Source organism: Pipistrellus kuhlii, unplaced genomic scaffold, assembly GCF_014108245.1.
Source record: "Pipistrellus kuhlii isolate mPipKuh1 unplaced genomic scaffold, mPipKuh1.p scaffold_m20_p_13, whole genome shotgun sequence".
Classification (NCBI taxonomy): domain Eukaryota; kingdom Metazoa; phylum Chordata; class Mammalia; order Chiroptera; family Vespertilionidae; genus Pipistrellus; species Pipistrellus kuhlii.
The window spans coordinates 34,458,051-34,481,713 of record NW_023425438.1 but is presented as its reverse complement, the minus strand read 5'-3'; the positions used below and the strand labels follow the sequence as shown (position 1 = coordinate 34,481,713).

At 38.0% G+C, this 23,663-nt stretch overlaps 1 protein-coding gene across 3 annotated transcripts; it reads left to right on the top strand.

Annotated features, from left to right (window-relative positions):
* The first annotated feature begins 2,172 nt into the window (after positions 1–2,172).
* On the top strand, positions 2,173–19,127 carry C1D (C1D nuclear receptor corepressor). 3 transcript variants are annotated; one of them, XM_036435552.2, is made up of 5 exons: positions 2,173–2,272; positions 13,667–13,814; positions 14,508–14,574; positions 15,166–15,221; positions 17,834–19,127. In XM_036435552.2, the coding sequence occupies exons 2-5, from the start codon at positions 13,677–13,679 to the stop codon at positions 17,996–17,998; spliced, it is 426 nt and encodes a 141-aa protein (XP_036291445.1). In that variant the 5' UTR covers positions 2,173–2,272; positions 13,667–13,676; the 3' UTR covers positions 17,999–19,127. The 3 variants fall into 3 exon arrangements, with proteins under 3 accessions (XP_036291445.1, XP_036291444.1, XP_045436789.1); XM_036435551.2 differs by having other exon boundaries at positions 2,188–2,263; XM_045580833.1 differs by having other exon boundaries at positions 2,207–2,273; positions 13,671–13,814.
* Positions 19,128–23,663: the final 4,536 nt, after the last annotated feature.

Here is a 23,663-nt window from a genome sequence, read left to right as displayed (position 1 = left end):
TTGGGGTCTATTGGTTATGTTTATATGCATGCATACAAGTCCTTTGGTTGATCTAAATGTATTTATTTTAATTATGCCTATAAACATTAAATTTTGGGGGATGGATAGTATTATGTGGCAAAGTTTTAGGGGATTTGAAAGGAATATGACAGGATTTAATTTTTAAAAAAATATATTTTATTGATTTTTTTACAGAGAGGAAGAGAGAGGGATAGAAAGTCAGAAACATCGATGAGAGAGAGACACCGATCAGCTGCCTCTTGCACACCTCCTACTGGGGATGTGCCCGCAACCAAGGTACATGCCCTTGACCGAAATCCAACCCGGGACCCTTCAGTCCGCAGGCCGACACTCTATCCACTGAGCCAAACCGGTCTCGGCAGGATTTAATTTCTTAAATAAGCATTGCTTTATCACAATTATTTTTCCAAATGGCTAATTCTAGGAATGCTTTCAAATTCTATCTTTATCCTTTTTTGTTGTAGTTGTTGTTAATCCTCACCCAAGGATATTTTTCCATTGGTTTTTAGAGAGAGTAGAAGAGAGAGGAAAATACAGAGAGAAACAGAAAGACATCGATTGATTGCCTTCTGCAGGGGCCGTGACTAGGGTCTGGGTCTGGGAAGAGCCTGCAACCAAGGAATCGAACCTGGGACACTTTGGTCCGAAGGCTGCCGCTCTATCCACTGGGCCAAAGTGGCTAGAGCCCATTTTTTGAAAAAAAAAAAGTAAATCATTTAGGACAATAAAGCACAGTGAAGTGAAGATGAGTGCTGTGGTCTGAATGCTTGTGACTCCCACCATCCCCCAAATTCTGAAGTTGAAATCCTATTGCTCCAGCTAATGGAATTAGGAGCTGGAGCTTTGGGAGGGGATTAGGTCCTGGGGGTGGAGCCCTCCTGATGAGATTTGTGCCCTTATAAAGGAGCCCTAAAGAGCTGCCTGCCACTTTCTCCAAGTGAGAACACAAGAAGTCAGAAGTCTGCAATTGGAAGAGGGCACGCACCGACCATACAGGTACCATTGTAAGATAGTTCATAAGCGAGTCCCACGTGGTGTGAACTGTTCTAGTCATGCACCTTGTGATATTTTAAAATTAGTTTGATTGCCCTAACCCAGTGGTCGGCAAACCGAGGCTCGCGAGCCACATGCGGCTCTTTGACCCCTTGAGTGCTCTAACGCCACTTCTTCAAAATAGATGCGCCCAGGCCGAAAACCGACTTCTGCGCACGGGCCATCAAGTTTCAATCTCACTGTACGTGGTATTTTGTTATTGAAAAATGGGGTGTTTGTTCAAAGCTTCCTGTTCAACTACGATTGTGGAATAAAGAGTTGGGATTGTAAAAAGAATGCTTAGCAGCTTATACTACACTTTCAATGAACAATATATATGTGTAGATTTTGTAATTACCCTTTTCCTTTTGTTCTAATTGTGTTTACTGAAAAGAGATTTTATGAAGCTAATAATTAAAAATATGGGCTTGTATTTTGCTTCTTCCCCCCATCTTTCAAGCCATTCATATGTACATTTTTTAAAAGTACATTTTTGTTGATTTCAGAGAAGGGAAAGAGAGAAACATCAATGATGAGAGAGAATCATTGATAAGTTGCCTCCTGCAAGCCCCCTACTGAGGATTGAGTCGGCAACGGCAACCCAGGCTTGTGTCCTTGATCGGAATGGAACCTGGAACCCTTCAGTCCACAGGCTAACGCTCTATTCACTGAGCCAAACCAGCATGGGCCCTGTATACATTTTGTAATGACCACCGAGACAAGGGTTCCGATCCGGTGGGAAAGAGAACCGGCTCATTTTTGCCCCCTGTATTTTACAAAAGTACCTCTTAGCGATGTATTGAAAAAAAAAAAAAAAAAAAAAAAAAAAAAGAACTTGTCCTTTACCAGGGACAATCTAGGGAGCTGCTTTTTTTGAGACTCATTTTGTGGGATCAATAGGAGTGTAGTAGGAATCCGGGCCCTGGGATGAGTTTCAGTGAAAAGCAAAAAAAAAAAAAAAAGAACAAAGCTTTGGTAACGAACATTTTTTTCTAGTTCAATACGCTCAACTTAGATTTCTTGGCCGAATACAAATCTAGAAAAAGGTGCCCAGCACCGCACCCCCATTCTTTCCACGACGCTGGCCAGCAGCACGGAAGGGGGCGGGGCCAGCAGCGTGAGGTCATCGCTGCGCGCCGCCGCCGCGGGCAGAGCCGCCGCCGCGCTGACGTCATCGCCGCCCGACCGCTTTCCGGAAGACGGAGTGGCAGGCTAGCGAGGTACTATTGTAAGCTGGGGTTTGCGTTTTTTTTTTTTTTTTCTCGTGCTCTCCTTAAGCCTTCCTCTCTTGTCCTGGATGTCACCCTTCCGCTGGCTGCGGGGAGCGAGGCCGGGCCCCGCAGCCCCCCGCGAAGGCGAGCTCGCTCTCCTGAGCGTGGGGGACGGCGTGGTGGCGGGACCCCCGGCCCCGTCGCTGGTCCTGGGTCTGCTGCTTGTAGGTCCTGGCCTACCGGGCTCCCTCCCGTCTCTTTTGGTCCAGCCTTTCGCTTTTTATACGCTTTCTTAGCTCCGCCTCCCAAATATTGGAAGGTGGGGAGTTTCAGAACACAGGTCTTCACCATTGATGTTCGGCTGCCTTCGATCCTCGTTTCAGGAAAGAAGGCAAAGGGCAGAGCTGTCGGGGGAGTAGCTTTCCTGAGACGATAGGCTGATTCCGACCTTCCGTTGAAATCTGTAGTGGATACTCTCAAGAACATGGTTGTCCTTCATGGCCCAGGGACGTTCAGTGTAATGCAGACTTCTCTTAGCTGCTCGAAAAGACCTTTGACGCCGTCCTGTGGGTTGACGGGTGCTCAGTTTGGTTTGATGAAGGTGTATCTCCCAGTGGGATGTTTGCTACCCACAACATAACCTGTTGGGGCTGGTCTGAGAGTAGATGGAACCGAGACGTTAACCGTTATGTTGAGGCTGGATCTGAAAAATAATTAGATAACCCCTATTGAAGTTCAGAGAACCGTTTGTGATGGTTTGAAGGGATAGATCTCATTGTTTTGTTGGAAGATAAAATAACGACAGTGAAGAAAAGGGTTTTTCAAAGTAAAACAATTCTCAGTAAAAAGATGTGATAGCTGGTTTTAAATAGCTGTGTTGTGTTTACAGTTGAGAAATGATGGTTTCTCTTGACCTTTTACATGGCTCTCTCTCTTTTTATTTAATATCTTTATTGATTTCAGAGAGGGAGAGAAAGGGAGAGAGAGAAAAACATGAATGTGAGGGAAACATGGATTGGTTGCTTTCCACTTGCACCCGAACCAGGGATGGAGCCTGCAACCCGGGAATCAAAACAGGCAACCTTTCAGTGCGCTGGAGGGGCGCTCAACCAACTGAGCCACACGGCCAGGGCATGATTACTTTAGAGATGAGAAAATGTAATAAGCAAATTTCATGGTTTTCGAAGGCAATTTTGCAGGATTATAATTTTGAAAACACTTCAAATTAAACATTAGAATTAAACAATATAAGTAACTTCGTTGTAATCTGATGTGATTATTCATTCAATCTCCAGCAACTTCTTTATAATTTATTTCTTATTCTGTTGTCAGGCTTTGTGATACATTTTTTAGAGGTTAACATATTTAAAAAAAGATGAAGCCTATTTTTTTTCCGCAGTAAAATCTTGCCAGGAGAATTACAGTTAACACTAACATGGACTGACTGCCAAACAGCAGTATTTATTGAGAGATTGTTGTATGTACATTGCACTATTTTCTAAGATAATGCAATGCAACAAAATCATTACAGTAATAGAATTCTGGTGCAACAGCTGCAGAAATCTCTCTAGTTCCAAAAATATTTAGATATTGGCTTTGGTCTCTCACTTAATTCATAATTATGTGTAACTCTGCTTGGCATAGGGATGGAAGCAGTCCCAGAATGTACATTATATTTCTTTTTGATCCATGTGGTAACTTGCTAATATTTATAAGTCCAAATTCAAATATGATATTAAGATTCTCCAAAATTTGATTCCAGTTTACTTTCATTGGTTTTAGTCAGTTAACAAATAGTTACTAAATACCTAAGGTGTGGCAAGAAATTATATTAGTCATGTGGAAATACAAATATCATCCCATATGAATCCTACCTTGAAGGAATAGGCTAGTGCAGTGGTTGGCAAACTCATTAGTCAACAGAGCCAAATATCAACAGTATAATGATTGAAATTTCTTTTGAGAGCCAAATTTTTTAAACTTCTTCTAACACCACTTCAAAATAGACTTGCCAGGCCGTGGTATTTTGTGGAAGAACCACACTCAAGGGGCCAAAAAGCCTCATGTGACTCGAGAGCCACAGTTTGCCGACCACGGGGCTGGTGCAGTGGCATGATAGCCGTTAGTGGGTAAATAACCAGTGGAAAGTTCTGAGCAGGGTGATCTGATTCAGGTTTTTAACAGGATCACTCTGGCTGTCTTAACAGATTGTTAGAAAGTAGGATAGATGAAAGCCAGACTAATTACAAAGGTGTAATAAGCTATTATAATGATAATAGCTTCACAGGTGGAAAAAAGTGATTGGTGAGTGGCAGTTCAATATTGGATGTGTTTGTAGGTAAAACTAACAGATTTGCTTATAGTTTGAACGTGGATTGTAAGAGTAAGGTGATTGTCAAGAGTTTGGGCTTGAGCAACTATTATAGAAGGGTGGAATTGCCATTAATTGGGAAGTGGAAAACTATGGGAGCATCAGGAAAGATTTGGAGTTCAGTTATGGCATATTAAGTTTGGATGTTTGTTAGTCATCCAAGTGGAGATGTTAAATAGGTAGTTAAGTCTGTGGTCCATTGGGGAGCTCATTGCCAGAAAAGAACATTGGGAGTTATTAGTATTTAAAATTGTGAAGCTGGAGACAATCACCAAAGGTATGAATGTAAATAGAAACGAGAAGTACTAGAAGACCTGAGTCCTTAGGCATTTTAGACGCCATAGGTTTGATATGAACTAGCAAATGAGACAGAATGAACTAGTGAGGGACAAGGACTCTCATTTTGAGAGTCCAGTGTTGTGGAATTCAGGGTGAAGTGTTTAGTTTGTCAAGTTCAGCTAATGGATCAAGTGAAATGGATTTATTAAGAAACATAAGGAGTATTGTTTATGGATCTATATGAAAACTAAGTCTGGAGAACCTTGTGAGCGAAGAGGAAGAAGAAACTTACTGATTTCAGAGTGGAAGGAAGAGGAAGAGAGAGAGAGAGAAACATCAGTGATGAGAGAATCATTGATCGGTTCCCTACTGCGTACCCCACAATGAGGATTGAGCTGCAACCTGGGCATATGTCCTGACTGGAATCGAACTGTGACCTCCTGGTTCATAGGTTGACGCTTAACTACTCAGCCATGCTGGTTAGGTGAGACTACTTCTCTTTGGAGATTTGGAAACCTTTATGGAGGAGCATGCATTTGGTTGGGTTTTAAAGAATTAACAGGTTTTACCAAGCCCAGAAAATAGGGCTGGGGACATTCCAAGCAGAGAAAAAAAGCTTCACTTCTCTCCCTTTAAGACTTTTACTTCCCAGTTAGCTGTTTTAAAGGTTCTTTTGTACCTCCTTAGCTTTCCTCTGTGCCTCCTATCAATTCCTCATTCTGGGCAACCATTCTTCTTCTAGGCCTACTGAACATTGCTCAAGAAATTCACAGTTCATACTAGCTAGCCTTAACTGAGTCATCTCAGTTGCCTGACCTCACCTGGATCCTCTCTCAGTTTCCTGACAATTCCTTTATTTACCCCTGTTTTTTCTATCTGTGAAGAAGTAATTCATTTAAAATTATGAGATTGGAAGAGAGTTCTATAAATACATTGGATCATTAGAAGAATAAGCGGATCCTAGAGCAAATTAAGCCTGAAACATGGCTGGACCCCAAAATGACAAAATTGAAACTGTCCTACTTTGAACACGTCTTGAGAAGGCAAGATTCTTTGGAAAAGACAATAATGTTGGAAAAGTAGGAGGGAGCAGGAAAAGAGGAAGATCAAATGAGATGGATTGACTCCATAAAAGAAGCCATAGGCACGAGTTGATAGGAACTGAGAAGGGCTAATGGGGACAGGACATTGTGGACATCTCCCATTCATAGGGTCCCCAGGGGTTGGAGCATTGAAAAAACTTACATGCATATTCAAGTATGCTTCCACACTCGTATATTTTTTTTTCTTAAAGATAGATATATATCTTATTCTTCAATTTTTGTTCACTTCAGTATATCTCAGGACTCTGAGCTCTACATACTTTTTCAATGCTGCAGAGTTTCTATTGAATGAGTATATCATAATTTATTCAACTTGTTCTTGTTAATGGGCACATAGGTTGTTCCCCACTTTTAAGTCTTAAAAAGTGTTGCAGTGAATGTCATTGAACATTACATTGTGTGAAAATATTTATTTTGAGGAGTAAAATTATGGGGGTCAATGAATTTGTGTGTGTGTGTGTGTGTGTGTGTGTGTGTGTGTGTATATATATATATATATATATATATATATATATATACACACACACATATATAAAATTTTGAAGCATAGTGCCAAATTGCCTCCCGGAAATGCTCAGCTTACACTCCAATTAATAGTGAACGAGTGGCTGTTTCTCCTCACCTTTGCCCATAGTAGGTACTATCAATCTTTTTAATTTTTGCTTGTTTGACATGAAAAATAGGATCTTGTTTTGTTGATTTATGCTTCTTTAATTAGGAGTAAGATTGAATAACTTCATGCTTATTAGTCATCTGGATTCCTTTATTTGTGAACTGCAGGTTTTCTTTGTTCATTTTTCTTTTGGGTTGTAGAGGGGTGTGTGTGTGTGTGTGTGTGTGTGTGTGTGTGTGTGTGAAATTGATTTGTAGAGGCTCCTTTTATCTCTGCTGCAAATATTTTCCCCTAGTTTTTCTTTTGACTAAACTCTATTGGTCTATTTATTTTCTAATACATACATTTTTATAAGAGCCAGGTAAAGATCTAAGACATTAGGATTTCTTTTAGGAGGAAATTTGTGACATTCTTAAAATAATTACAGTCACCCTGAAATGTCAGCTTTCGTTTGTTCGGAATGTTGGCAACACAAACCTCATTTGAAGCCACAGGCTCTGTCTTGTTTTAATGAGTTTTATTTAGCAACTGTTACAGATCTGGTAGTAACCCACCTTCCCCTCACCTTCAGTTGTACTTGGAATTGAGATGAGATGTAACAGAGCTGCTTAGCGTTCTAGAGCCGCAGTCCCCAATCTTTTGGGCCTCACGGACCACAGGTAGTCTGCGGACCACTGGTTGGCGACCACTCTTCTGGAGTATACTTCAGATTTAGGTTTCCCCCAGTTTTTGAACTGAATTGTATTCTAAAAGTTAATTTGTGAGTTAGTTATCGAATTTCACTATATAATGTACATAGGTTTGTTATTCTTGTTCTCAAAGTGTAATTACTCCATGAAGACTAGCTTTTTTAAAAATTATTTTTTTTTAAGCAAATTCAAGATGTTATGCTATTTTACCCAGGGACATTTATATAAGTTATTGATTTTAGAGAGGAATGGAGAGAGAGAGAAAGAAAGAAACATCGATAATGAGAATCATAGATTGGCTGCCTCCTACCTGCCCCATATTGAGGATCAAGCCCACAACCTGGGCATGCATCTCTACTGGGAATCGAACCATGACCTCCTGGTTCACAGGTCGATGCTCAGCCACTGAGCAGCACTGGCTGGGAACCCAGGGACATTTTTCTGACAAACTACAATGCTATTTTCATAGATGACAAAATTATCAGTGATTTCTTGGTGTCATCTACTGCCTAACCTATGTTCATATTTCTTTCTCTCAAAAATATCTTTTTGCACTTGGTTTATTTGAACCAAGATCCAAACATTATCCATACCTTCCATTTGATTATTATATCTCCTAAGTTTCTTTTATCTTTTTATCTACCACTCTTCCCTTTTCTTTCTTTCTTTCTTTTTTTTTTTCTTCATGCCATTTACTTGTTACAGAAACCAGGTCAATTATTCTACAGTGCATTTCTCATTTCAGATTTGTCTTTTTGCTTTCTGATGGTAACTTATTTTTCTGTCCTCCATATTTCCTGTAAAAGGAAGTTAGCTCTAAAGGCTCAATGAAATTCAGATTCAACTTTTTTGGGGAGTTGGAAATGAAACATAAGATGATGCTGTGTACATCATAGTCACATCAGGAGGTTCATAATATGTGTTTGTCAGACTTTTAGTAAAGTGAGGCTATATGTGTTTTGGTAATGTTAGTCTCACCCCTCTGTTGTAAACTTCCTCATCATCCTTTTATTTGTTGGTGATCATTGCCTGAATCTATCATTTCATTAGGGGTTGTAAAATGGTATTTTTTTGGGGGGGGGAAGTCATTTCTTTTACATTTGTTAGCCAGAATTTGAATCTAGTTTTATTACCCGGGAGCCTGACAATCAAGAATAACAAAGGTGCTGTGGGGAAATGCTGTCAGACAGCACCTTGAACTCTCAGGAGTAGACTCTCTTTGCTGTAGTTCTGGTGGCTTAAAGGAGTGCGGTGGTCTTCTTGCCGTGTTAGCGTGGCTGGGCAGCTATCCCCAGCTATTCAGTAAACACCAATCTAGGTATTTTTAAAAAATATATATTTAATTGATTTTTACAGAGGAAGGGAGAGAGATAGAGAGCTAGAAACGTCGATGAGAGAGAAACATAAGTTACCACCAGAAAGCTGCCTCCTGAACCCCCCTCCCCCCCAATGGGGATGTGCCTGCAACCAACATACATGCCCCTGACCGGAATCGAACCCGGGACCTTTCAGTCCGCAGACCGACGCTCTACCACTGAGCCAAACCGGTTTCAGCCAATCTAGGTATTTGTAGATGTAATTAAAATCCGCAAGCAGTTGACTTTACATTGGGAAGATTGTTCTAGATCAGGGGTCTTCAAACTTCTCTCATTATGAGAATCACCTGGTGGAGGTGTTAAAACACAGATTCCTGATAGCACTTCTTATAGTTGGGATCCGGGAATCTGTGTTTTAACAACTCCACCAGGTGATTCTCATAATGAGAGAAGTTTGAAGACCCCTGTTCTAGATAATTAAACTGAATTGAAGCAGAGCTGAGACCTGACAGGAGAGAAATTCCACCTGTGGACAGCAGCTCCAGCTTGTAGCTGAGAGTTCCAGCATGCCCTTCCTGGAAGGCCTGTCCTGCAGATGTTGACTTACTTAGCCAGCCCCCACAAAAAAACAGTCTTTCGTAGTAGATCTCTTCATATACTGGTATATCTCCTACTGGTTCCACTGCTCTGGTTGAACCCTGCCTCATATCAGCAACTCTCCTGACTCTTGTTCTCTGATAAAATGGGGTGGTAAGAATCAGAGGGTCTACTTAGGGTTACCATACAATGAATTGCTCAGACTGGGACCTTTGAGAGAGATGCGGAGCTGAGCATATGACAGGCTGGTCTGACCTCCCTGAAGTAACGAGTCAGGGGAAAGGGAGGTGGACGACTTCAGTTCTGTGTGTGATGCTCTGTGTCCCTCCTTTTCTCCTGTGGGTGCTATGGCTTCCCTAGCCGGTGACAGGAGGGAAAGGAGAGACAGCATTCCAGTACTCAGGAATGATCTAAATAAGAGTAGAGGTTCAGTGCATGAAATTCGTGCATGGGTGTGTGTGTGTGTGTGTGTGTCACTCAGCCCAGCCTGCACCCTCTCCAATCTGGGACATCCCTTGCACAATCCAGGACTGCTGGCTCCCAAACACTTGGCTGCCTTATTGCCCCTAACTGCTTCTGCCTGCCAGCCTGGTCACCCTCTAACCACTCTCCTGCCAGCCTGATTGATGTCTAACTGCTCCCCTGTTGGCCTGATTGCCCCCGACTGCCTTCCCCTGCAGGCCTGGTCACGCCCAACTGCCCTCCCCTGCAGGCCTGATCACCCCCAACTGCCCTCCTCTGCTGGCCTGATCACCTCTAACTGCCCTCCCTGCAGGCCCGATAGCCCCCATCTGCCCTCCATTTCAGGCCTTTTTGGCCCCAATTGCCCTCTCCTGCTGGCCTGATTGCCCGCAACTGCCCTCCCCTGCTGGCCATCCTTTGGCAGCCATCTTGTCTCCACATGGGGGCAGCCATCTTTGACCACAAGGGGGGTGGCCATCGTGTGTTAGAGTGAGGGTCAATTTGCATATTACCTCTTTATTTTATTATATAACATTATATAGGATGTTAGAAGAAGTCATTTGAATTGGGGAAAATTCTAATAATAAAATAACCTTTTTTTTTTTAAAGACCCGTCTTGCCTTTTTTTTTTGTTGTTAGTTAAAAGGTGAGTGGTTCAGTTCAGATTTAATGAGGGTAATTATTCTTACTTACTTGCCTTGCTTTCAGTGTTCACCCTAACCCATTTTAACAATAAATAACTACATGTTTATTGGGGCTTAGGGACAGGGAATAATTACAGGAAAAATATTCATTATGATTCTAAAGAGGGAGAATATTTTATAATAGAAAAATTGAATGAAAAATGTACATTTAATTAAAGGCTTTAAAAAATATATACTTGCAGTATTTGTTAAAAGCCAAAATACTTTATTAGAATATGCCTTCATTGAAATGTAATGATTATTTTTATTACAAATTTAACATGCTTTTTGAAGTAACAAAACTTAAACAATGAAGAATGAAGAGTTAAAAGAATGAGCTTGCCTTGAGCCTACTCCCTAATCCCTGCCCTTTCTCTGAGAGAATGTCTTTTTATTTTTTATTTTTTATGTCTCCTTCAAATCTTTTCCTCCATAGCTACAGATACAGGTTTTGAAAAACAAATGGCACTTACATTGTGTGTTATATAGATGTTCTGTGACATTTTTTCACCACTTCTCATTATGCGTTACTACACAGAGATTTACTTCTTTCTTTTTTACTGTGAACAATATTTTTTTTAGTCATTTTTGTTTACAACTGAAGCAATGGGAATTCAAAATTAACATCCTTGCTGTGATATTCATATAGACATCAGAAAAAATTTCAACCTTGTGTTTCACTTTGTTCTGCTGGGCTTTATCCAAATGAACTTGCTTAATTATAATATTCTCTTGGATGGATGTGCTACAATTTAGTTAGCTGTTTATGTATTGATGAATAGTTAGATTATTTCCAGAATTTTGTTATAGGTTATTTATTGAACACATGTTTATTGACTGTCAGGCTGTGCTAGTGAACAACCCCCCCACCCCCTAACCCCTAAATTCTGTTCTTATGTAATTACCATTCTTTGAGACAGACAATAAATGAATTAAATATGTCAGATGTTAATTGAGGACTGTAAGGTAGAGGAGATAGGGAGTGTAGGGCCCAAGGGGTGGGGTGTAGTGGGCAGGGCATGCATTTTATTTTTTTATTTTTAAAATATATTTTATTGATTTTGTACAGAGAGGAAGAGAGAGAGAGAGAGTTAGAAACATTGATGAGAGAGAGTCATCTATCAGCTGCCTCTTGCACACCCCCTACTGGGGATATGCCCGCAACCAAGGTACATGCCCGTGACTGGAATTGAACCTGGGACCCTTCAGTCCCCAAGCCGACACTCTATCCATTGAACCAAACCGGTTTCGGCACGGGCATGCATTTTAAAGAGGGTGTTCATGAAAGGCTTACCAATAGGTGACATTTGAGTAAAGATCTGGCAGGTAAAGTAATAAGCTCTGAAGCTGTTGGTCCGGGAGGAGAGGAGGAACTGGACCTTCTAGGAAGGGGGGAGAAGTACAAAGGCCCAAAGGTAGGGCAGGGCCTGCTGTGACGGGGAAGGGCAGTGATGTCGTCCTGACTAGAGTGGAATGAGCCAGGGCTGGCGTGGGAGGAGCTGAGGGCACAGAGGCTGCTGAGAGGGCAGATAGATTAGTCTGACCCCATTTGCTCTTTAGCTTCAAAAATTTATACTGTTGGATTGGCTGATAGGCATGCGCCTCTTTTGGTTTCTAGCATTACTGTGGACTTATATTTATGTTTCTTCATTTTGGAGGGGTGAGAGGCAAGTATGTGTTTTCAGTTAGCCTTTTGAAATAAGTCACAAGTTTTCCCCCAGTGTTTTTCTTTTACCATAGTTCTTTGTTTCTTTTTATTTTATATATTTTATTTTGTTAATCCTCACCCGAGCATTGTTTTTCTATTGATTTTTAGGGAGAGTGGAAGAGACAGGGAAAGAGAGAGAAACAGCGATGTGAGAGAAACACATTGATTGGCTGCCTCCTGCACAAACCTGGACCCAGGCTGGGGAGGAGCCTGCAACCAAGGTACTTACCCTTGACTGGAATCGAACCCAGGACATTTTGGTCTTTTGACCAGTGCTCTACCCACTGAGCCACACTGGCTAGGGAAGTTCTTTGTTAAATTGCTGGTTGCATAGTAGTTAGATAATAACTTTACAGTATGGGCTTCACTTTTTTTTTTTTTTTTTAATGAATGCAGATATCTCTAGCATATACTAGTATACTTGTTGAATAGAAATGTGGATATATTATGACTAAATATTCAAATAGCACTTTTTAAACTTAAATAACATAGTCATAGCATTTAGAACAATAAGGGTCCTTTACAGATCATTAGACCATTTTATGGATGAGGTATTTGAGGCCTTAGAGATATTCAGTAATTTATCTAAGGTGACAGAGTTAGTGATCAAGCAAGATAGAAAGCCCAAGTCTTATTACTTCAATTGCTATGCTATGTGCTGTTTTACTACATTTTTGCTGTTCTCTTTAGCTATGTAATGAATGAAGTATTTTCAGCTAATAAAAAAACTGTTTTAAAACATAAGATATGTATGTATGGCTTAGAATTGCTTCTGAAATTTGGCCTTAGATTCCATATGAAATACATTGATGTGGATTTTTCATTTTCTCACATAGATATTAAGTATTGTTATATAAATGTGAATTTTAAAAGAATGGGCTGTCAAAGTATGCTCTAGCCTAAATGAAAACCATATAGTTTATTTCTCTCAAGTTTCCTCTTTTCTGCTTTATGTGATTTATGAGCTCTTTGAGTTTCTTCTTAATATTTTAAAGAAGCTTAAGGGATATGTATATAGGCCTGAAAATGGTTTTAGTGATAAATAATCTTAAGATATTTCAGACTTAGCTTTTCTCATTTTTTAGTTTAATATACCATGCTGCTAGATCAACATCTAGGTTTGGAAGGACTAAAATATGTATTTTTGAAAATAAAAAGAGCTTATTATTTTTTAGCAAGCGTTAGGGGATATACTTATCACACTTTCATTGCTTTGCTTGGTCTTGAACTTTGTCAGGAAGTTTTTTAAATCTAGGATTTTGAATATTGATATTCTGTGTTTGGTAGTCATGTCTTTATTTCGTGAAAAGCACTCAGAGTTTGGTGTGTAGCTTTAGTGAACTTGGGTGGGTCTGTCCCCTGCTCTCCACTCCATCCCCCTTCCCAAGCAACTTAAGAAGAGGGGAAGTTTGTAGTTGCTCTAGAATTATATTCTTAGATTTGTTTAATTATCTTCAGGTTTTAACTCTTAGCATTTTGAAGTACATGGTATGACCTATTGATTTTTTTTAAACCTAAAGTACAATCTCTGTCTCTACTGTGAATTCTAAGAATTTACTCCCCCCCCCCCCCCCCCCCCCCGTAGATCAGAATGGCAGAAGAAGAAATTAATGAAGACTATCCAGCAGAAATCCATGAGTATTTGTCAGCATTTGAGAATTCCATCGGGGCCGTAGATGACATGCTGAAGACTATGATGTCTGTTTCTAGAAATGAGTTGTTGCAGAAGGTACTCACAGTGTTGTGCTAAGAAACAGGTTCATGATATATGCATGCTCCTTTCCTCCTTTATTTCCATTTTATAAGTGTTTGGGTGTTTTTAGGGGATAAAAACAAAACTCCAACCTTCGGAAATACCTCTTAACTATATTTTTATTTTGACTTGGTTTTGGAAACCAAAAGGAACACTCACAGCATTCTTTTCCACAGACTCCATCTTTGACCTTTTAAGTATTACAATGATGTTATCAGGGTTTCTGGAAACCCTATAGGACAAAAAGAGTAAATTGACTTTGACAGTCTAAAACAAATCTCATTATGTTTCTTCTGTCTTTGGTATTGCCTAAGCATTTTAGCCTGCTTCTTATACATAAATGCATCATGTACTATGTTTATATTGATAAATTACTTTTGACATACAAAGCCCAGATCATAACTCCAGAAATTAAAATAATTCAAAAGAATTTTTCTTGGATTATACACATTCCTTGTCTAACTAAAGATGATACTCTGAATTGAAAAATTTTGGGCAAAAATCACTGGTTAATAAACTTTTTTCTTTTTGCAAATTATTTCCAGATCATTTGGTTATAGGATTATAAAACGTGAAAAAGACATTTCTTGGAAACATTGTGCTAGGTAAAAATTTAAAATATGTGATGGTTCTCAAAGTTTGAATTTATTTTCTCTTTCTTTCTAATAGTTGGACCCTCTTGAACAAGCAAAAGTGGATTTAGTTTCTGCTTACACATTAAATTCAATGTTTTGGGGTATGTATATTACTTTAGAGTTAATTACAAGAAAAATTATTTATTGAGTCAAGGGTGATTTATTTTTTTATTTTTATTTTTATTTTTATTTTTATTTTTTTTGTATCACAAAGAATTTTTTTTATTTATTTTTTATTATTTTTAAATATATTTTATTGATTTTTTTACAGAAAGGAAGGGAGAGAGAGCTAGAAACGTCGATGAGAGAGAAACATCGACCAGTTGCCTCCTGCACACTCCCCACGGGGGATGTGCCCTCAACCAAGGTACATGCCCTTGACCGAACCCGGAACCTTTTAGTCCGCAGGCCGACTCTCTACCACTGAGCCAAACCGGTTTCGGCAAGGGTGATTTATTTTTTAAATGCTAGCACTTTATATATAATTATACTTTATGACAATTTTTATAGTCAGATACAGTATGTATTTCTTTTAAATAAAAATGCCATATGCTCATGAGCCACACATATTTATTATTACATAGAAGTTGAATAATAAGATTTAGTCAGTTATTTGTGTGACATTTGTTTCTTTAATTAATGCTCTTCATTAATATATACATCATTTTATCTCATTAATCTTTCTCTTGCAGTTTATTTGTCAACTCAGGGAGTTAATCCTAAGGAACACCCAGTAAAGCAAGAATTGGTAAGATTGCAGAGGATTTCTTTTACTTTACATGGCTGTTTGTTGTGGTATTCCTGAAGTTAAAGTTATAGTACCTTTATCACACTAATTGCAGAGAATAAAATTATTCAGAGTTGAAATTATGAAAGTTAGTCCAGATTTCAGCATGTTTTTAGTTATTCCTTTTCTTTGTCAGAGAATTGGTGCTCCATATATATTATCTATATCTCTGGATGAGAAAAAAATGTTATGATTCTAGTAATTATTTATAACTTCATATTATTTTGCCTATAAATTCTTGAAATCTTGTTCATCTCTACAACTGCCTTTTTTTTTTTTTTTTTTTTTTAAACTCTTACACAATTCTTAAAAGTATATTCTAGTTGATTTACTAGCAAAGACGGGAAAGTTTCTCCCCCACCTTTTCAATTCTTCCATTAATTCATTTTCTCAGCAGTAAAGAATCCAGTTCAGCAACAAAGCTAAAAGCTTTTTTGGCACCAGTTGTATGTGTACTGTCCAGTAATTCTGCATTAGTGACATATTTACAACCTGTAATAAATCTTCTAGGTTTGTCTTTGTATTCCATTTAGATGTATAAGTACTGTATATAAGGTCTGGTATCTTAGAGGTTTTGCTGACTTCAAAAATTAAATCATTCAATTTAAAAGAGAAAAATCAGAAATCAAACTATGGTTACCTTCTTGACTTCCTTTTATGAATAAGAATATTAATTTATTCTTTGTGTTTATAAAATATAAAGTAAATATAAATGTGAATACACTTGACATTGTATGATTGTCCTTAAGTCTTATGGTAGTTGATATATATGCTTTACTAAGTTATATATAACATACATATCAACTACAGTAAAGTACATGGTCATTTACTTTTAAAAAATGAATAAACCAGATCTGTTGTCTTCATTTTGTTAATGTCTGGACTAGAATATTTTCTTTTAAAGTTCTTGAGGGAAAATAAATTTATTTTTAAATACAGAAATTGTGAAAAAATACCAAAGGCAAAATATAAAGCAATATGATACACAGACCTTGATCTGTGCAGTGATATTGGCTTTAAAAAGAAGTATGTCCTAACTGGTTTGGCTCAGTGGATAAAGTGTCAGCCTGCAGACTCAAGGTCCCAGGTCTGGTTCCAGTCAAGGGCATGTACCTTGGTTGCGGGCACATACCCAGTAGGGGAGTGTGCAGGAGGCAGCTGATCAATGTTTCTAACTCTCTCTCTCTCTCCCTTCCTTTCTGTAAAAAACCAATAAAATATATATATTTTAAAAAGTATGCATTTTACCATCTGTTTTCAACCCTCTACTATGGACTGTACCTTTATAAAATTTCTCTTTTTCTTTTAACACCAAGTTATTTGGAGAATTTTAATACTTGGTTCTGTCATTGGAAAAATATAAAATCATCTGTCTTCTTTCTCTCTTAGAACCCACTTTTTGGAGGAGTACATTCACATTATGGTCAAGGGCTGACAATATATAACCTTTTATCCTTCTATGGCTTTGTGACAGACATCACTAATTGATCATAGAGTTGGTGTGTGCAAGTTATATCATGAATGGGAAAGGCATTGAAACTGGTGAATTTATTCATTCAACAAATGCTTGAGTGCCTGGGAGGAGCCAGGGATTATTTTTGAGTGAGGTGGTTCCTCAGTGAATAGAGCTCATGAATATCCTTCTCCTGAGGCAGATATCAGCCTAGGGAGTGGAAAGAAACAATTAACATAACATAACATAAACAAGCAAATATTAAATATATGTTAATACATGATATATTAGGGGATAAATAATATATATTATGGGAAGAAATTAAAAATAGCACCAGGCTAGACTTTGGCTTTTATTCTCAGAGAAGTTGGGGCCATGAGAGGGTTTTGAGCTGAGTTGTCAGTCTTTTAAAAAAATTCCATGGTTCTGCATTTTTCTGTGTCAGAAAAACAAAACTCCCAACTTATGTCACTGTTTTGATTATTTTCATGAAACATGCTTTTTAAAAAATATATTATTGATTTTTTTACAGAGGAAGAGAGAGAGAGAGAGAGAGAGAGAGAGAGAGAGAGAGAGAGAGAGAGAGAGAGAGAGTTAGAAACATATGTCAGCTGCCTTCTGCACACCCCCTACTGGGTTTGTGCCCGCAACCAAGGTACATGCCCTTGACTGGAATCGAACCCGGGACCTTTCAGTCCACAGGCCGACGCTTTATCCACAGAGCCAAACCGATTTCGGCTGCTTAGAGCGTTTAGTTTGTATGTTGCAAGTATATGAGGTCTCTATTTTAGATTATAGACTTTAGGTAAATAAGAGCTATTATGTGGATTTAGGTTAATGCTAAATCTAAGACTATAACTACATATAAACACTACAGTGTTTATCTCTGGAGTGATGTCAGTATAATTTCTCCTCTTTTGAAACGACTTTGTAATGCCTGTGTTTCCCTGGAGTGTCAACTCTAGGAGAGCACGGCATGTTTATCTGTTCACATGGACTTGCTAGCTCCCCCTCATAGATAAGTACGTGTCTATTGAATGTAACTGAGGTACAGTATAAAAACCTATTGGTAGTGAACAGCTTAGTAAATCTGTTTCCTTTTTCTCTCTTTCTCTTTAAGGAAAGAATCAGAGTATACATGAACAGAGTCAAGGAAATAACTGACAAGAAGAAGGCTGCCAAGCTGGACAAAGGTGCAGCGTCAAGATTTGTGAAAAATGCCCTCTGGGAACCAAAACCTAAAAATGCATCCAAAGTTGCCAGTAAAGGGAAAAGCAAAAAATAACCTTCTGGTTTTGATGTACACATGTTCAAAAAGTACATTATTTTTATTGTGTAACACAAAATAGATGGTGATTATGTGGCAATGCAAGGTTTTAAGGTATTCCTTATTGAATTCATATATAAAATTTACATTTGAATTTGTAATGCTAAATACATTTCCCCCCAGAAAGATGAAGTTATCTTTATTGATTTTCCTATAGCACACTGTGAGGTTTTTAATCTTGTGGTATATTTTATATTTATAGTTTACCATCTCTCTTGACAGGGCTCTTGTTTCCTTATATAGGTCAATCTTTCAAGTACTATCAATATTTTATAAGCAACTATGAAATGTAAGTTAAATGTTCTTTGTAAACAAATGCCTATTTTAAATGAATAATGACTTTATGAAGTATGCTTTCTGAAGCCTGAAGTTATAAATACATCTGTTTTCACTATACACAAGAAAAAGTGAAATGACTTAAATGTGTGTTATTTCATCATGTTTTCATGATTTGGGGAATTGCTTCTTTTGATATTTGAAGTGTGAATTTAAGACTTTAAGGTTATACTTTAACTTTTGGCACGCTGCCTATATGTCCCATTTGAAGTAAAATATATTCTCATTAATTGTGGATGGGAAATGAAGTTATAATTGATGGCTGAATTTGGGCATAATGGCTACATCCTGTCAATAAAGGATGTAAGTGTTGTGTAGCCGACCCGTTTATTCTTCTCTTTTTGAGTAAACTTGCCCTTGAAAGTGGGAAAATAAATTTTAGAAATCATTAGGAATAAAGAGATTCATGAGTTTTGTTCCTGATGTATAGTGCCCACAGTTCTGTCGGTCTCACTTTTCATGTTTGATTACATGAGTTTGAGGCCATGACAAGTACATAAAAGCATTTTGGAACAACTTTCTATGTTAACTTCCACTTACGCAGAGGAGAAAGCTAAAATTACATTTTATTGTGTTTATATTCTGATTTATTTTGTTGAAATATTTGTTATAGATAACTCTAATATTAAAATTATTTTTATGGCTAAGCCTATGAATTTTAATTATATTCCCTTAATGTTTTCAGTCTTTGAATCCACATCATGTGTAGGAATGCCAAATACAGTAAAGTACTTTAATTTGTGAAAAAGAAGTAGTTAAAATTTTCTGTGTGATTAATTTTCCATAAGTAACCTTGAATAAATGGATTTCTTGATTTATGGTAGCAGATATTGGAAATGGTCTTAAAAACTAATGGATTTTGTAAAGCATGTTGAACTCTTTCTGTGACATGAAGAGGAAGTCCCTGATAGATACAGAGTCTTCTGGCTCAGATGTCAGACAGTTTTTGAAGTGGGAGAACATTTATAGTTATTTCATTTTTTCTCTTTCATTGACATTTTTGGCTTATTTTTAAACTTTTTTATGAAAGATATGTGTTATTAAAATTAAGTGCAGTGTACATGCCTTATTTATTGCAAAGAAATTTTTATAACTTGCATTTCTGTATGTTTCTAATTTCATTAAAAAAAAATACACAATTGTAGAAAAATCATTAGCCAAATTATAGGTTTAGTAAATGTCCAACTTTATATTCTGTTAAATTGGAGATTCTTGGTGAATAATTTTTCAGTGTTTCCTAGTAGAAATAGAAATCAGTTTGCGCTCTGCCCAGTGTGGCTCAGTTGGGTGGAGCATTGTCCCATACACGAAAGGTCACGGGGTTCAATTTCAGGTCAGGGCACATACCTCGGTATCAGGTTTGATCCTTGGTCAGGGTGCTTACCAGAGTGTGTATGGGAGGTTACTGATCCATGATTTTTCTTTTACATCAATATTTCTCTCCTCCTTCCCTCTCTCTCTAAAACCAATAAAAACATCCTCAGGTGAGGATTAAAGAAAACAGTTTGATTGTATCTCACTTTATTTCATATAATTTTAAATACTTGGCACATAAAAAGGAGCTGAATGGTAGTAGTGCATTGGGTTGCTTATTTGTTTATTCACTTCACATATAGTTACTGATATTTCCATTGCCAAACACTGCTGGGTTTTAAATAAGACGATTTCAGCCTTTGTTCTGTTTTTATAAAGTGTTTGAAAAAAGGAGTCTTTTTGTTCAATTCAGATTTTCAGTTACTGGAAAATAATGACAAATTGTGCTCATTAACCTTCGTCAGAACCATAAAGGGTGAGGGGTTGATCTCGTTGACTCTGGTACCGTTATTGTTAACACGGTTTGTTCCAAATGGCAGTCTGCTCTAAGTTTAGATGTTAATTACACCTTTATTAATCTCCTTGGGAATTAATAAGTTGGGGAGGTTATAGCAATAGATGTTTTTAAGGCTAGAATTATAGGCTATTAATCTAATACTAAATAATGAGATTTTGTCTTTTAATATTATTTTAAGTACAATTTTCTTGTTCAGAGTTGCAGGATGAGAATTCATTTTAGTAAAGTAGAATATGTTAAGAGAAAAATCGAAGCTTGAATTATGGTTTACATTCCTGGAATTAGGAGGTTATGGCAAATTGATTGGTTTTTAAAATACCCTATAGATTAAAAATTGTTCTACTTAGCTGTTAGGAGTGGGTTGGCATTATTTCTAAATAAGGCTTTGAAGATTAGCTACAAATGTAGCCAGGAAATGCTTCAAAACTGAACCATGCATTGAAGACAGATACTATTTCCTTTCTAAAAAAAATATGTTTTTATTGATTTCAGAGAGGTAGGGAGAGGGGGAGAGATATAGGAACATCAATGATGAGAGAGAGTCATTGATCGGTTGCCTCCTGCATACCCCGCATTGGACTGAGCCCACAACTCGAACATGTATCCTGATGGGAATTGAACTGTGACCTCCTGGTTCGGGGGTTGATGCTCAACCACTGAGCCTTGCTGGCCAGAACAGATACTGTTTTCTTAAGTAGGTCATTGGAATATAAGATGTTTTAGGAATCACTCAGCTATGATACAGTTAAACTAATTTTATGCAAAAACATCACATTTTGGCTTTACAAAGTGATATTAACTAAGATTTGAACAGTGATTCTGATTCTTATGTATTTGCTAAGTTTGATGTGTAAAGGGGAAGAAAAAAAGCACTGTCATCTCATTTTTCCCTCCTTAGCATGCTTACTAAACTTGCTCAGATAAATTCAGTGGCTCTTGGACCAAATGAGCTTGGTAGCATGCACAGTTGTTTTTATCACTTGCAGTCTCATTTATATAAATGTGGTGTGCTTTCCCAATAAAAACATTTCCTTTCCTCTATATCCTCGTCTAAAAGTCTTTCATTTAGAAATACAAACCATATTTTGTTTTTTATATTAATATTTCAGTTGTCTATCACAATTATGGGGAAAGGTGTACAGGTTTTATTATAGAATTCTGTAGACTTGTTCTTCATTAATTCGCTATATATTGCTTGTATAAGTTCAAGGAAATGCTTAGAATGTGTTCAGTTTGCAGATTTGTTCTCTTACCAGAGTGAGCTGTCATAGACCCGCCACTCCATGTGCCTTTTTAAAGTGTTTATTTTACTGCATATTTTTTAATATAACCTGGGAGGTAGTACAGCTATCCAGAAAAGGAGACAGTTATAGTGATACCTATTGCCCATTGAGGCTTAATTTTAATTCCTCCTCACAAAAGCCCAAACCCAAACTGTCCTGACTGTATTACTCCTCTGCTCACAAAGGGTTGAAAAAATGCCAGTTGCCGCCACCCACCTCCCCCATCCTTGAATTGAGCAAATGTACCACGCAGAATAGCTGCATGCAAGTTGTCTATTTTGTAAAGTGATATATTTCAGGCAATATACAACATTTGATGGTGGGAAAAATCAGCTTTTATAAATGAAACATTTAAGAGACTCTCTATTACTTGCTTTCAGTTTAGTGTTGCCTGTAAGGCATACCATTTCGGTTTGGCAGCCACAATAAATGACGGAGGGAAATGGGAGATGATAATTCAACATTTCAAGAAGCTTCTGCTGAAATGAATGTAGACCTACCCAGGGCCTGAATGTAAAGTTGATAGTAATACAGTATTTTAAAGCCAAGCACCCAGGAAATTCATGGTGATAAGATCTGAATGAGATGTTTAGGAGAAATAGAGAAGAATACCTTCTGTTCCTTGTTATAGTACACAGTTTGCTATAGTACACCATAACAAGGAATCATCTCTGATGTGTTACAGTGTGGACTACCTACAGATCATGTTGTAATGTATCTGGCTAATATTGTCTCATTTAGTGATCTTGGCACTCTCAATAATGCATTTCTTAACTTATTTAAACTGAATTCATTTGATACCCTATTTCTGATATTGTATTATTTTTTCCCTTAAGAAATAAATTATTATTAAAAGAATATACCTGTATAATAGTTTCTGAGTTGACATTTGTGAGTTGTCACATTTACGAGTTATCATAGGGGCCTTAAGAGATTCATGGGGCATATAGTGTTTTGCAGTTTTGCCACGGCACATGTTAATTCCTGCTAAATTCCATTACTCAGCTAATGAGTTAGCTAAGCTCAACTCTGAGCATCCACAGTTTTTTGGTTTTTTCCCCCCTCACTTGCAGACTCATTTATTCACCCATTCATTCAAATGAGTGTTTATTGAGCTCCTCCTGTATTCCAGGAGGCATGGCAAATCCAGCAGTTATTCAAACAATATGCAGTGACTGGAAAATATCAAGCTTTATCATGTGCAAAATGGCCGCTATGGGTTGAATCATTCTCCTCTCCAAAAGTCCTAACACTCTGCCTTGTGAAGGAACCCTATTTAGAAGTAGGGTCTTGGCAGATATAGTTTGTGAAGGTGAGATCTTTAGAGTGGGCTCTAATCCAATATCATAGGTGTCCCTTATAAAAAGATGGCAACTGAACAAGCACAGAGGGAGAACATTATATGAAGGTGAAGACAGATGGGTGACGCTTCTTTAAGCCAAGGGATGCCGAAGATTAAGCTAGGGCAGTGGCTGGCAAATCATTAGTCAGCAGAGCCAAATATCAACAGGACAACGATTGAAATTTCTTTTGAGAGCCACATTTTATAACTTAAACTTTCTACGCCACTTCTTCAAAATACACTCGCCCAGGCCGTGGTATTTTGTGGAAGAGCCACACTCAAGGGGCCAAAGAGCTGCATGTGGCTCACAAGTGCAGTTTGCCAACCACAGCCCTAGCGGAAAGGCATGGAACAGGTTCGGTCTCTCACAGCCCTCCAGGAGGAACCAGCCCTGCCGACACTGTGATGTTAGACTCCTGTTCTCAACTGTGAGACGATGCCTTTCCATTGTGTAAGCCACCTGGTTTGTTTCATTTTGGCTGATACAGTGGCCATTAAATTAGAGGAGCTAAAAAGAAGAATAACTTGGGTGTGGAAGTATGTATAAGAAACTTTATGACACAAGATAAGAATGGAATTCTAAAGAAAACCAGAAACTTTGTCAACTTATCCAGGAGTAGTTTTGAATTTGAGCAAAGAGCTCAAGACTTAGACGTTAAGATGTCAAGGGTCTGTTCTTTTTAAGAAAACATTCGGACCTCTAGCAGAGGTCAGTGACGATGGAGGATGCCAACTTTAAGCTTTGTTTTCTGGGTTTGAAGAAACTAATTTCCCTGAGAGAAAGAAAACCCTGCCGAGTTTCCAGGAAGAGTAGCTTTTCCCCAAGCCTGT

Bases quoted from the DNA above. Each gene is read 5' to 3' on its own strand.
- C1D (XM_036435552.2), top strand. From the start codon at position 13,677: ATGGCAGAAGAAGAAATTAATGAAGACTATCCAGCAGAAATCCATGAG. The intron at 13,815-14,507 runs GTACTCACAGTG...TCTTTCTAATAG, and splicing joins GAAATGAGTTGTTGCAGAAG to TTGGACCCTCTTGAACAAGC. The intron at 14,575-15,165 runs GTATGTATATTA...TTTCTCTTGCAG, and splicing joins ATTAAATTCAATGTTTTGGG to TTTATTTGTCAACTCAGGGA.